At 47.2% G+C, this 14,819-nt stretch overlaps 1 protein-coding gene across 5 annotated transcripts in view; it reads left to right on the top strand.

Annotated features, from left to right (window-relative positions):
- The window catches only part of KCNQ2 (potassium voltage-gated channel subfamily Q member 2), a 141,026-nt gene that overhangs the window by 96,829 nt on the left and 29,378 nt on the right, over positions 1-14,819 (top strand). For 2 of the 5 annotated variants that reach the window (XM_081196198.1, XM_081196200.1), the window contains 2 exons: positions 349-378; positions 11,544-11,597. The exons of 1 other annotated variant lie outside the window; for it this stretch is intronic. In XM_081196198.1, coding sequence (XP_081052324.1) covers positions 349-378; positions 11,544-11,597 — 84 coding nt within the window. The remainder of the gene's footprint in view (positions 1-348; positions 379-11,543; positions 11,598-14,819) is intronic. 2 more of the 5 variants (XM_081196199.1, XM_081196201.1) reach the window with 1 other exon arrangement.

A 14,819-nucleotide genomic window follows, 5' to 3' on the forward strand; every position in this document is an offset into this window, starting at 1 on the left:
AAGGGCAAAGTGGTGGGGAAGTTGGTGTGGTGCAAACGCAGGAGCAGAGCCAATTCTGGTGCACCTGCCGTTGCATTTGCACCGCACCAGCTTTCCTGCTGCCTCGCTCCTCCTTCTCTCCCTCACGGTAAGCAAGAGTAACACACCTGCCGGAAAGCTAGCAAAACCACTCTGCCACACCTGATGAGCTGCTTCTATGTTGAGTATCTCTGTGTGCCCCATAGTTTTCCTCCCCCTGCCTTGTCTCCACCTTCTGTCTGATCCTGTCCTCCTTGTCTTCAACTGTGAATACCATTCTCCCTCTTCCGCCTGACTCCACTGCTAATGTACTTTTGCTTCTGTTTTAAGGAAAGAGCAGCAGCCTGAGCCGTCTCCAAGGTCTGTATGTTTTCAGAGAGTCCATCCCCATGCATTCTCACTACTCTCTCTCCCCCTTTCTCCGAGTTTCTGTTCCTCTGTGTCATGCCTGTTGATGCTTGTGGCGACAAGGAGCTGAGAGCCATTCAAATAAACATTGTAAACCTCCAACGTGCTTGCAATGATGAGACCGATGATGTCCGCATGCCTTGTAAATACCCGTAAAGATGGCCCCTTGATTATGTTTCCTTCTTTCCAATGGCAACACGCCATTTGACCGAGCGGAGTCTCTGGAGTGGGTTTGCTGCGGCAGCATCAGAACCAAGGCTGAGATGTGGCATGTAGATCCATCAGAAATGGATTGAAAAACCTGGGAAAGAGCTGTTATCCCCATGTGGAAAACGAAAGGGGCAGACGCAGTCTTAACACAGCCCCTTTCAACTTGCCTTTCCCGAATTGTGTGATAAAGAGGTGGTGGTCATTCTCCACGTTCCCTTTTCCCTTCACCTGTATTTCTGCCTTTCTTTTGGTCACGGCAGCAATTAAAGAAAGGATATTCATGTACCCGCCAACATTTGTCGCACATCATTGTTTTACAGCAAGTAGATCCCCACCGTGGCAGAGAGAGAAAGAGGAAAATGTACCAGCCCCTTTTGTAGAGACAACTGGCTAGTACAGGTCAATAAAAAACAATGTACATTCCCCATAGCGCTTAAAAATACACGCCTTGGGATTTCCACATTTACATTCTGATTGTGGAAGCTGGGGCTCACTGCGTTGCCGAGGGTCAGGCATGATGCTGCTCCTCTGTTGGCTTCACTCACACCTGGCACCTGAGCATCTCCTGGTGCAGCTGTGCTGGTAAGGATAACTGATGCTTAACTGCTGCTGCTTCTGCAGCACTGATGGAGGATGGAGGAAGCATGGATTGCCTACCTGCTAGTAACCTTTTGGGTTAGGGACCAAGCAGAGGTGGTGCCATCGTCTCCATAGCAAAGTCAGGTAGAGGAGTTTTCTACTTGTCAGGCTTGCAGAAGGGCACTTTAGTTGCTGGGATTGCAACCAATGGTGATTTATAGGTTCTGTGAGTGTTAGATCTGTCAAATCACCAAAGTCCATAGATAGTAGAGTAGGCAACATGGTGGCCTCCATAAGGGGTTCAGTTCCCATCATGCTTGAACCGTGACTGTGCTGGCAGGGGCTGATGGGAGTTGCAGTCTGGAAACCACATTGTCGCTTATTTACAATGTTTTCAGATTTGATTGTCAATCAAGAAAGCTAGTGTTCTGCCAGGCAGATATCTACAGGCTGAAAGTGTGCTTTAGTTTTAAGACAGCTCGGTGCACAATAGCAGCTGGCATGATGTTGAAGAGGAAAGTCCATTTTGTAGGTTCATCTGATGGGTATATGTTGAGCTTTGAGACCTAACATTGTACCCACATGAGATGTTAGCACTGAACTCCATTTCTTTACTTTGCAAATGTTGCAATAGCTCCTAAAAAGTTAGTCTTGCAGTAACTGTGTAGTTCTGGGTTCATATGGTGCTGGTACAGATTATAATCCTGAATATTTTGGGTGGCATTCAACTAATTTTTTCTTAGACCCCCTGAAATTCATGGACCTAACTCAGTCATTAATTTCAATGGGTCTACTTTGAGGAAAGCTTAGTTAAATATCGCTCTTAGCTACTGACTCTGGTTAGAGATTTTGTTCAGTTATGATGTAGGATTTTGGAACACAGATAAAACTGCAGCAAAACCCAGCTAATCAGTTGGTTATTCACCTGGGTTTAGAATCTCTGAGAATACTAAATACCGTATTTTGCGCCCCATAGGACGTTCCGGCCCATAGGACGCACCTAGATTTTTTTTTGGGGGGGGGGGAAATAAAGAAAAATTTTTTTATTTTCCCCCCCAGGTGCGGGGCTGGAAGAACCAGGTCGGGGAACAGCGGGAAGGCACGCTCTGCCTCCACGCTGTCCCCTGAGCTTGTGGGGCTGGCTATGGGGAGAAGTGCGCTGATCCCGGGACTGCAGGCAGCTCTGCGCGGCCACTGGGAGCGGGGCGGGACTTCGCGCCCGGCTCTCGGTGGCCGTGCAGAGCTGCGTAGAGCCGGGGACTGCAGGCAGCTCTGCGCGGCCATCCGGAGCTGGGCGGGACTTTGCACCCCGCTCCCAGTGGCCGCGCAGAGCTGCACTGACCCTGGGACTGCAGGCAGCTCTGCGCAACCCTTGGAGCCGGTCTCCCGAGGGTTGTGCAGAGCTTCCTGAAGCCTGCATTCACCCCATAGGATGCACACACATTTCCCCTTCATTTTTGGAGGGGAAAAAGTGCGTCCTATAGGGCGAAAAATACGGTATTTGTACAACTGTTAGGAGAGAACAGTTTCAGAAAAATCTGTGGGCCTTACTAGATGTTGTGTGAGTGTATCAACCTGTGTTTCTCCAGCAATGCTTAGTTAAAAGAAATGCAAGGTATTGTTGCACTGGGTTCATGGTTTTCCCTTTCCTGCTCTGATTCATTGGTTTCATTTTGGGGTGGGAGAACTGAGCCTGACAATATGACACCATGCCCCCCCCGGACATTACGAGGGAAATGCTGTCTGCGTTAATGTCTAGTTTGGCTTTCTAACCCAGACATTCAATATTTGCAGGTGATTTAATAATTTCAAGCAACAGTTTGCAACAGATGCCTGTATGTTCCAGCTACAAGCCTAGCATGGTGACACGTTCATTCATTTATTAGCTGTATATCTGGCAATTCCTCCGAGGAGTTCATGCATCTTCCTCCCCAACCCCTTTATACTAACAAGATTCAGTTGCTCATCTCAAAATTGGCAGAACAATCCAAGTTCAGGATCTGCTGTGCTGGAGGAAGCTTGGGTGATGTCCTTCTGCCCTAGCCTTGCCCAGCTCTGCTGGCCTCCACTGTTGGAAAAACTCCCCCATTGGTGGAGAAGCTCTTCTAACAAGAAGCATGCAATGTGCTCGCTGAAATGTTGGGTGGAAGCTACCACCAGGGACATTCCTGTTGGCACTAGCCAACAGAAACACCCTGATCTGGGGGATGAGGGACTGCGCCAGCACACGATCCAGAAAATCCAGCCCTCGTGTGACAACAATGGACCCAATTCAGGCTTCTTAACTGCTCCCTTTCTGCCCTGGTGGTGGGGTTGTGGACATCCCACTCGCCTTTTTTGCACAAGTGGGATTCTCCAGTGAGTTAGCAACCTGGGGGAAGTTAAGCATAGAAAACCGCTGTTGTCAATGTGCCAGACTGAGCATGTGGGTGGATGAGCTTCAAACAGCTCCTAGGGGTAGTAGTGCTATTCCCTGACCTACTTTTTTCCAGTCTGGTAGTTTTTGTGCTTTATTTATTGACTGTGGATTTATCTCACCTTTCCTCCAAGATGTCTAGCTTCCTCCTCTCCTCTCCTCTTTCCTCTGTTGTCCTCACATGAACCCTGTGATAGAGGCCAAGCCAAGAGAAATTAAACCAGCCCAGGGCCATCCAGTGAGCTTCATCATGACTCACTAGACTTTTGTACCCAGGTTTACTCCATCCAAGTGTTGTCATGAATTCCGCTCATATTGATCTGAAGGAGACCCCAATGTGTAGTTAGCAGATTAAAAACATAAAAAGGTTGCAGGATTCCAAAAAACCAAAACAAAACAAAAAAATAGACCAGAGGCAATCAGTTCTTCATCCAGCAGAATTTACTACTACTAAAGGCAAATGAGCATAATGGTCACAAATCCATTAGATCTTCAGGATCGGCAGAGTCCATAAGAAATCCAGTTGCAACAGACTTAACTTAAACTTAAAAAAGGTAAAGGGACCCCTGACCGTTAGGTCCATTTGTGGCCGACTCTGGGGTTGCGGTGCTCATCTCATTTTACTGGCCGAGGGAGCCGGCGTACAGCTTCCAGGTCATGTGGCCAGCATGACTAAGCCGCTTCTGGCGAACCAGAGCAGCGCACGGAAATGCTGTTTACCTTCCCACCGGAGCGGTACCTATTTATCTACTTGCACTTTGAGGTGCTTTCGAACTGCTAGGTTGGCAGGAGCAGGGAATGAGCAATGGGAGCTCACCCCATCGCGGGGATTTGAACCGCCGACCTTCTGATTGGCAAGTCCTAGGCTCTGTGGTTTAACCCACAGCGCCACCCACGTTCCTAACTTAAACTTACAATAAGACTAAAACCTTAACACTAAGCATACTATGTACAGAACCCCACACCAGAAGGAAAGAGAGACAGAAAGTGAAATCCAGGCTCCTTCTGGCCTATTATTATAGTCTAGCAACCTAAAAGCAACACGCCAGGCTAATAATTTGATTACAACACTTTATATAGCTACTAAATTGTATTTTATTCAAATATTTAGCTGTGAACATGCTGAAAGAAGTTGGTGCTCCAGAGGCAGTAGCAGCACATTCTTTCCTGGATAACTGACTGTTTCAAACTTTGTTCCTCAGCAAATAAGAGGTCTGAGAAGGTACATAAGTTGCAAATGGTCCAGCTTTCACTGATTCAGTGAATAAGTCATGTATATAACCAGGTGCATCTGTGCTGTGGTTGGGACTTTATACTTAATTTGGAAGGCATGTTGAACTTGAATTATTCTCCGTTTGATACACCATCCAAAAATGGGAAATTTGCTTAAGTTACATTAGTTGGTGTTACCTTGTATAAATTGTATGCCACTTGACTAAGGGAGCTGGGCATGTTTAGCCTGGAGAAGAGGAGGTTAAGGGGTGATAGGATAGCCATGTTCAAATATATAAAAGGATGTCACATAGAGGAGGGAGAAAGGTTGTTTTCTGCTGCTCCAGAGAAGCGGACACGGAGCAATGGATCCAAACTACAAGAAAGAAGATTCCATCTAAACATTAGGAAGAACTTCCTGACAGTAAGAGCTGTTTGACAGTGGAATTTGCTGCCAAGGAGTGTGGTGGAGTCTCCTACTTTGGAGGTCTTTAAGCAGAGGCTTGACAACCATATGTCAGGAGTGCTCTGATGGTGTTTCCTGCTTGGCAGGGGGTTGGACTCGATGGCCCTTGTGGTCTCTTCCAACTCTATGATTCTATGATTCTATGACTTTGAATGAAGATACAATTTAGTAATCAATTTACAATTTAGTAAAGTGTTGTAACCAAATTATTAGCGTGAAGTGTTGCTTTAAGGTTGGCAGATTTTCCTGTTCACAACACAGGGGATCTTTGCTTCCTATTATTATAGTCAGCATAAGCTTGAGTGAAAGCAATAACAGAACCAGTTTAAACCAGCTGTACTCAGCTTCTCTGAAGGAATAACCAAAACATCAGGAACCTTCTGCTTGTTTCTAGGCGGAACAGAAGCTTGTTGTTAGCTAGAAACTTCCAGCTTGCACCAGCTTGTATCACACAGAGAAGCTCCCAGAACCCTCTTGAATTGAATAGAATAGGAAAGATCTCTACATTTTAAGCCAGTACTTTCTGTACCAAAAAAAATTGCAAACTGACGTGTGGCATTCTGTCCATTAGCTCACACACACACTCTCAACCCCCTGCGCTCACCATATAGTGCAGGGGGCGGCAAAGTTTTTGTGGCTTGGGCCGGTTCACGGTCCCACAGACGCCACGGTGGGCCGGAGTGCGCGCACATGCGCAAACACATGCGCAAATGCTATTTCTGGCACGGAGGAGGTGTGCTCTGCTTCCTATTGGCTGCAGGAGCTTCCTTCAGCCAATGGGAAGCCGGCCAGCGTCGCGGAAGGTGGTCCCCACTCTGCTCCGTGCCAGTTTAGCGCGGCACACGGGAGCTGACTGAGCGGGCAGTGGGGGTCCATGGTCTGGTTAAACAACCCCCATGGGCCGCTTGTGGCTCATGAGCCTTAGGTTGCCGACCCCTGATGCAGTGGCGTAGCGTGGGGGGTGCAGGGGGGGGCCGGCCGCACCGGGGGCAACATCTGGGGGGCGCGCGCTCGCACTCGCAGCTCTCTGCCCCTACCTGGCTCACTCTCTCTCACTGCAGTGCTGGCTGTGCGAATCCGATCCGAGCCGCTGGGTCGCCGCCCACTGTGGAGGGGGTGGGTGCCAGGCGTGCGGTGCGGAGAGAGAGCGAGGGACTATCTGGGGGAGGGACAGTGCAGCGGCCGCCCAGCGCAGCGCTGAGCGCGGGAGAGAACCACACCAGACCAGACCAGGCAGCAGCAAGAAGAAGCTGGCAGCGGCGGCAGGTTAGGGGTTAGGGGGCGCAAATTACTTGCCTTACCCCGGGTTAGGGGGCGCAAATTACTTGCCTTGCCCCGGGTGCTGACAACCCACGCTATGCCACTGCCCTGATGTACTGCTAAAAGCCAGAAAGCAAACAACAGGCGTGTCCTTGCCTTTCTTCATATCCAAATGGGTATGATAACAGGTGACAAAGGGCTTTGCTTCTTCATTCCGGGCACAATTCAAAGTGTTGGTGCTGACCTTTAAAGCCCTAAAGGGCCTCAGTCCTGTATACCTGAAGGAGCGTCTCCACCCCCATCCACTGAGGTCCAGCGCCGAGGGCCTTCTGGTGGTTCCCTCACTGCGAGAAGCCAAGTTACAGGGAACCAGGCAGAGGGCCTTCTCAGTAGTGGCACCCGCCCTGTGGAACGCCCTCCCAGCAGATGTCAAGGCAATAAACAACTATTTTACTTTTAAAAGACAACTGAAGGTGGCCCTGTTTAGGGAAGTTTTTAATGTTTGATGCTGTATTGTTTTTAATATTCAGTTGGAAGCCACCCAGAGTGGCTGGGGAAACCTAGCCAGATGGGCGGGGTATAAATAATAAATTATTATTATTATTATTAAATTATTATTTCAGACTGGGGAAGGCTGTACTGATGGCCCCTCATAAAATAAAATCCCTGCATGGGGAATGCTTGCACATTACAAAGAGGGATGCACTGGAGCTATTCTTTGTAGTCTCTGTTTATTTTTACTTATGGGGTGTAAATAAATTATTATTATTATTATTATTATTATTATTATTATTATTAACCTTGCCATTTGATTACTTCATGCACAGGGAGCTTGTCACTCTAGGAGTGCTTGAAAATGTCCACCCAGGTGGTTTTTGTTTACAGCAGGGGTCCCAACCCGCAGACTGGGGGCTTTAAGCAGCCCCCAAGCTCTTTCTGTGTGGTCCCAAAGTTGCTTGGATGCTGCTGTGACGCTCCTGTCTCCCCGCCCCCCGCAGAGTTGCACTGCTCCTCCTGGCCCCAAGCAGCACCATCTACTGCTGCTCTCCTCTCCTTTTTCTATCATTTCCTGAAGAAACACACGGGCTTCGTTGTTTCTTCTGGTCTCACCACCATTATGGTGCCTGTGTGAAATCTTGCGAGAGCCTCCCAGATCCCAGTAAGCAAATCTGACAGCTTAAAAGCTCTTTCCATGCTGGGAAAACCCTGTGCAAAAGAAGAAGAAAGAGCTTTTAAGCTCTCCACCTTCCATGCCTTTTATTTGTGTGATTTCAACTGGCTGACCTTCAAATGCATAAAGTTGAAATCGCACATGTTAAATGCATACAAGGTGTGATTGCACTGTATGTTCGAAAATGGATTTAGTTCAGGTTAGCATTTCTTCATTGGTCTTTGACCTTAATCACATTAGTATGATATGGGGTAACTGTGCCCCTGAAGGACCAGGTGCGCAGCCTGGGAGTCATTTTGGACTCACAGCTGTCCATGGAGGCGCAGGTTAACTCTGTGTCCAGGGCAGCTGTCTACCAGCTCCACCTGGTACGCAGGCTAAGACCCTACCTGCCCGCGAACTGTCTCGCCAGAGTGGTGCATGCTCTAGTTATCTCACGCTTGGACTACTGCAATGCGCTCTACGTGGGGCTACCTTTGAAGGTGACCCGGAAACTGCAATTAATCCAGAATGCGGCAGCTAGACTGGTGACTGGGAATGGCCGCCGGGACCACATAACACCGGTTCTGAGAGATCTGCATTGGCTCCCAGTACGTTTCCGAGCACGATTCAAAGTGTTGGTGCTGACCTTTAAAGCCCTAAACGGCCTCGGTCCTGTATACCTGAAGGAGCGTCTCCACCCCCATCGTTCAGCCCGGACACTGAGATCCAGTGCCGAGGGCCTTCTGGCGGTTCCCTCATTGCGAGAAGTGAGGCTACAGGGAACCAGACAGAGGGCCTTCTCGGTAGTGGCGCCCGCCCTGTGGAACGCCCTCCCTTCAGATGTCAAAAAGATAAATAATTACCTGACATTCAGAAGACATCTTAAGGCAGCCCTGTTCAGGGAAGTTTTTAATATGTAACGCTGTACGGTTTTTAACACTGATTGGGAGCCGCCCAGAGTGGCTGGGGAAACTCAGCCAGATGGGCGGGATATAAATAATAAATTATTATTATTATTATTATTATTATTATTATTATTATTATTATTATTATTATTATTATTATTGTAAAGGTAAAGATAAAGGGACCCCTGATCATTAGGTCCAGTTGTGACCGGCTCTGGGGTTGCGGTGCTCATCTCGCTTTATTTGCCGAGGGAGCCGGCGTACAGCTTCTGGGTCATGTGGCCAGCAGGACTAAGCTGCTTCTGGCGAACCAGAGCAGCGCACGGAAACGCCGTCTACCTTCCTGCCAGAGTGGTACCTATTTATCTACTTGCACTTTGATGTGCTTTCGAACTGCTAGGTTGGCAGGAGCAGGGACTGAGCAATGGGAGCTCACCCTGTTGCGGGGATTCGAACCGCTGACCTTCTGATCAGCAAGTCCTAGGCTCTGTGGTTTAACCCACAGTGCCACCCACGTCCTAATCACATTAGTACCATATTCCAAAAACAGTGCATTGTAGTTTACTTGGAGTAGACCCATTGAAGTCAATGGACTTGACTAACTCAAGACAGGTAGAGAATGTACAGAATCTTAGCACTCACCCACTCCAAATAGAAAGTTCTACTTCTGTGCTCCTGAAGTGATATGATCACATATAAATTGAATTCATGATATAGGCAGAATGCTAAGATTTCCCTTGCCCTATTTTGAGAAATTGCTGGGGGCAGAATGGACTCCACTTATCTTTCAGTGCAGGGCCAGCCCTCCTGTGAGGCGAGATGAGGCAGCCGCCTTAGGCGGCAGGATCCACAGATGCAGCAGATCCCCATATAGATCTTTTTTCCCTCCCATCTTCCCGATGTAGATCTTCACTCACCCTTTCTTCCTTGGTGGTGAGAGGGGTGCCATTTTGCAGTTTGCCTCAGGTGCCTAAATGGCTCGGGCTGGCTATTCTTCAGTGTATGTTAGTTTCCTTTTCCCCATCCATTTCAATAGGGGCAGATTGCTTTCAGCGCAGGGGTTGCCAACATGGTGCTGTCCAGATGTTAGTGGACTACAACTCCCATCATCCCCAGCTGGCATGGTTGGTAGTCAGGGATGATGGGAGTTGTAGTCCAACAGCTTCTAGAAGTACGCTATGTCAGCTAACCCCACCTAGTAAATCAAATGCAATTTAAATTAATAATAATTAAAAATTGTGTGTGGGGGAGATGAAACACCACAGGGCAACTGACCCTGCCCCCGCCAAATTGGTGATAATCTGAGGTAGTTTGGGTTTGCTGAAAAAGTTCTAGAATTATTTCAAATGGCAGTCTCATCAGCATAGGAAAATTAATAGGAATACGTGGGGTTGTGAGAGAATTCGGGTTCCTGGCAGGGGATGCTGTAGATTAAGGTTTTAACCATTCCCTCCAGAGATTGGGGGCAGAAGGAGCTGCGGATGGACTTGTGGTCGGGCTGTTGATGAAAATGTCAACTGACAGAGGCAGCCCTTCCGTTTGTTTTTAAACCCCTCGTCCTATTGGGGATGCCTGCAGGAGACTCGCGGAATCTGTGTCTGTTAGTCTGGCCCTGTGCCAGAAAACCCCTAGCCTACTGTATTTGACGAGTGGTCTTGTTCTTTCAAGAAGAGACACCTATGGTGCTTTGCCAGGAAAACGGAGCCGGGTGTTTTCGAGAAAGAGAGGGCGGATTCCGTTTGAGCTTGCAGCGGAGGTTGCTGAGCAGAAGGAGCGATGCTCAGCATCCCTTCTGGTACTGGAACGGAAGCGTTGCGCTGCCAAGTTCAAGTCACCCTTCCTCCCTGCCCCCTCCCCAGCGCAAGCCAAAGAGGCTACCCCCTTCTGCATTTTAAATGTGGCCGAGAGGTTGCTAATGGTACTGAGCCGGCTCTCAGGGTGTGCCCTCTTGACTTATTAAAACAGCTCATTTGGGGTGGAAAAGAAGAGAAAAGAAGGTGGATCGTTGGGCCAAAGCAGATGTTGTAAGAGACAGAGAATCACACGTTTCCACAAAAAGAAGGGGCAATAGTGGCAGAGCTGTGGCAGCTCTGGGTCATGTATAGTGGCTCATGCATAAATGCACCTGCTCATTTGATTGATAGCGCAATGAGCACCTCTGCCTTGTTCTTTTCTGTGGGTGAAATTCACACCTTTTAGGCTTAGTGCTTTTCTCTTGGTTTAAAACATTGGAGAAAAGACGCCAAATGCCAACAAAAAACACTAATAACTACCGGTAATACTTAGAAGGGACAAATAAAAATAGCAAAATAAGAGCAGAGATGGAATACATAATTCAGTTGAATTCATTGGGAAGCTATCTCCGTTAAGTTTTGCTAGCCGAATAAGTAGATCTTTGCAAGGAGTGGGAAATGGTGATAATTAATATCTGGGAGAAACTGCAGAATTCAGAGTAACTTGAGAGTAAATCTTGACGATATAGATTTAAAGAAAAGGGAAAGTATCTTCTTCTTCCTCCAATGCGTTGGGAGGTGGAAAGTGCCAGTTTTTAGCAAGCATGGAAAATGGCAGGATTAATATTTGGGAGGCGGGAAATCACAATGAAAATTTTCTAATTGATTTGAGAAACATTTTCAAGGGCTCCGTGTTCCATTAGAGATTCTGCGGCCAAGGAAGACATTTCTGATGCAGAAGGGACTGTTTGTAGAGTTATTTTTTTTATTGCAAAGCTGTCCCCAAGCCACACTTTTATTGCGCTTTGCTTTTGACGGAAAACGAAACACCCCCCCCCCCATCCTGGCTCCATAATATCCCCGATGAATGTGTCCCTTCCACATCACTTTCTGCAGTTGATCAAAGTTTCCTGTTTGGCATGAGCCCTCTGGTCTAATTTCTCTACTCTCCCCTCATTTCCAGTAAAAGCAATCCGTCCAGAAAGTCACTTTGTGGATGCTGCTCAGGAAACTCTAGGTACCACGGGAATCGCTTTGCACTGAACTAATCCAAAGCTGCACGGCTCATCTTCTCTCTTTTCTGTCTCTTTCTTTCCCCTGCTGCCTTCTGTTCTGACCACTCATCTGCTTAATAGAGGTGCAAAGGGAGGCCCTCCAGAATGTCCTCTGATGGCCAGCCGACATCGCCTGCTTCTGTGTTTCCCCAATGAGACCAAGTGCGGAAACCGCAAGGTGTAATCTTGCCTTAGTCAGAGTCTTTCTTAGCAAGCTAATAAGGTTAATAGTGACAAAAGAGACCGGGTATTCGGGGAAAACACTACCCGGGAAAATAAAACAAACCCTGAAAAACGACATCCCTCACAACTTGGGGTCTCCCAGTTTATTATTAAATAATTTGAATTTGGAAGTACGTATATTGATTGTATCATAAACCCACTGGGCTGAATACATGTGAATGGGCTTCTCCTTCATAGCTCTGGATTAGTGGCATTTAAAAACATAACATGGCTTTTCCAGCACTTCTACTATGCAGCCACAGACCACTAATCTTCCACACATTGTAGCTACAAGACCCCTAACTGCCTAACTGCAAGTACCACTGAGCAAGATTTGGGCATTGATGGAGAGTGGGAACTCAGATGACTGAATCCCAGATTCCAGTTCCTGCAGCATCTCTTATCCGTCTGTCTCTGCGACAGTTAAATCAGCTTGAAAGACTTTGCGGCCATGTGTCTTCTCTTAGGGCTATTAAACTACTAATTCTTCCCTCTGCATGCTTTGGACAGTGGACTCATCTTTTATTTTTTGCACTTAAGTGTGGACTTGGCCAGTGCAAGGCTGATTTAGAATGCCACAGGATGCTTGCGAAATGTAGTTGATGTTTGTCAATTGCAAAATGTGATCTGTTTGTCCGTTTTTGGAATCCAATCCAGCTCCTAAAACCATCAGTCTTTCGTTTCTAAGATGCCAGAGCTCTGTTAAGTATCCCACCATTCAGAGGCAAGAGGCTACCACCACAATCCTATGTATTGAATACATTGGACTTACTCCCAAGTAAATAGGTATTGAATTGCAACCTGCATTAGGAAGATAAGCTTGGGTTCACAACTTGGGTTGTATGATGCTTAGGGTTACTTTGCACGCAATATGATGGTAATGTGCTGGTACTACGGTAATGTGCTGGTACTTTGGAATTAGTCCTCCTGAAGGGAACTGACAATACTAGGAGTTGGCAAGAGCAAAAAGAAAAGTCAGATAGTGTGTTTCTCCGCTGCTCCAAAATGCAAGTAAAATTCAGGGGAATCCTTAGTAGAGTGATGGTAGAGAGAGAACTAAAATGTTCCCAGAGATGTTGTGCAGAGAGATGCAGCCCTATGAGAGAGATTTTGCAAGAAAGTGAAACCAAAAGCAGCCAACATTTTGTATTATGTAAAGCATCTCAGAGCCAAGAGCAAAATTCATTTGCTGTGCACTTTGAGCAGATCTCGAAGGCATGATTTATATATGTATATATAAACCTAGCAGGAGCAATGCCATCCATGTTGCATCTTTTCTCTCAGCTTCACTTAATCCTTGAGGTGTTGTCATATTGTGCGTTTTCCTACACACACACACACACACACACACACACACACACACACCCTTAAATGACAGCCAGCCAGTGATGTGTAGAAGGAAACATGCAATATGGCAACATCCTGAAATTTGTTTGGCAAAATGTTGTTTCGCCCTAATATTGGCTGGAGCAGGATACCGGAAGGTGCCAGAAGCTTTTGCACTTAATTGTTCATCTTTTAAATACACCGTTTAGGGTAAAGGTAAAGGGACCCCTGACCATTATGTCCAGTCGTGACCGACTCTGGGGTTGCTGTGCTCATCTCGCTTTACTGGCCAAGGGAGCCTTTGTACAGCTTCTGGGTCATGTGGCCAGCATGACTAAGCTGCTTCTGGCGGACCAGAGCAGCGCACGGAAATGCTGTTTACCTTCCCGCCGGAGCGGTCCCTATTTATCTACTTGCACTTCGACATGCTTTCGAACTGCTAGGTGGGCAGGAGCAGGGACCGAGCAACAGGAGCTCACCCCGTTGCAGGGATTCGAACCACCGACCTTCCGATTGGCAAGTCCTAGGCTCTGTGGATTAACCCACAGTGCCACCCGGTAGCAACACACTAAAGCACACTAAAGCATAGATCCCCTCTCCCTTTCCTTATGTCAGGGATGGGGAGACTTTTTCAGCTTAAGGGCTTCATACTCTTCTATGAAACCTTCTGAGGACCGCATGACAGTAAGTTGGGGCCACGGGCAAAAGAGGACGGGCCAATGTAAATGTAACCTTTGCATGGTAGGTTAGTTTCTGCAAACCCTTTTTGCAGACCCTCCAAGTGACCCTATTTTCCAGGGACATTCCTGGATTTACAGAAGTCATCCTGGTTTCTGATTTGATACCAGAATGTCCCACTTTTCCTTAGGACATCCCTATTTTCATTGGAGAAATGTTGGAGGGTATGGAGTTATGCAGGACCAGAATTAAGTTTGATGAGGCCCTAAGCTACTGAAGATAATGGGGCCCTTTATATGTCTATCTGTCTTTTGTCAACAACAAATTGTCACTGTTTTTTTGTGTTGAATATATGCTATATGGTAATTTATGGACCTAATAGGTATCTGAAGCCATTTGCACATGGAGAATGTAGGCACCCTATATATAGAAAGGAGCAATCCAGTGATCTTTTAGGGAGCAGGCTAGCAGGCAGAGCCCATGACTTACATTATAGGAGCCTACACAACACAAAACACTGTTGCTGTATGTAGGTTTTATTTTATTTGTTTTTTTATCTTATATTGGATGTACATCCAGGTTTTTTTCCGGGCCCCCCAAGAGAGTGGGCCCCTAAGCTATAGCTTGTTTAGCTCGTACGTAAATCCGTCACTGCCTGTCACTCAGCCAGATTGCCAGTTGCGTCGCTAGAATGAGACACAACATCGCCCAAGTGACGTCAGCGAGCATTTCAAATATTCTGATTATTTCTGCTTTTAGATATTTTTATTTATTGACTTGATTTTTTGGGGGGGGGGCAGCTGCTCCCTGCCTCCCAGGCTACACCCATAGTGGGCTTGAGCCACACATTGGGTAAAAGATTTCTGCAATTCAGGGGGTTGGACTAGATGACCCTTGCGGTCCCTTCCAGTTCTAGGATTCTGTGACTTTGTATAGATGGAGCCATGCTCCTGAATCAG

This window comes from Podarcis bocagei (genome assembly GCF_964188305.1).
Source record: "Podarcis bocagei genome assembly, chromosome: 5".
NCBI classification, from domain to species: domain Eukaryota; kingdom Metazoa; phylum Chordata; class Lepidosauria; order Squamata; family Lacertidae; genus Podarcis; species Podarcis bocagei.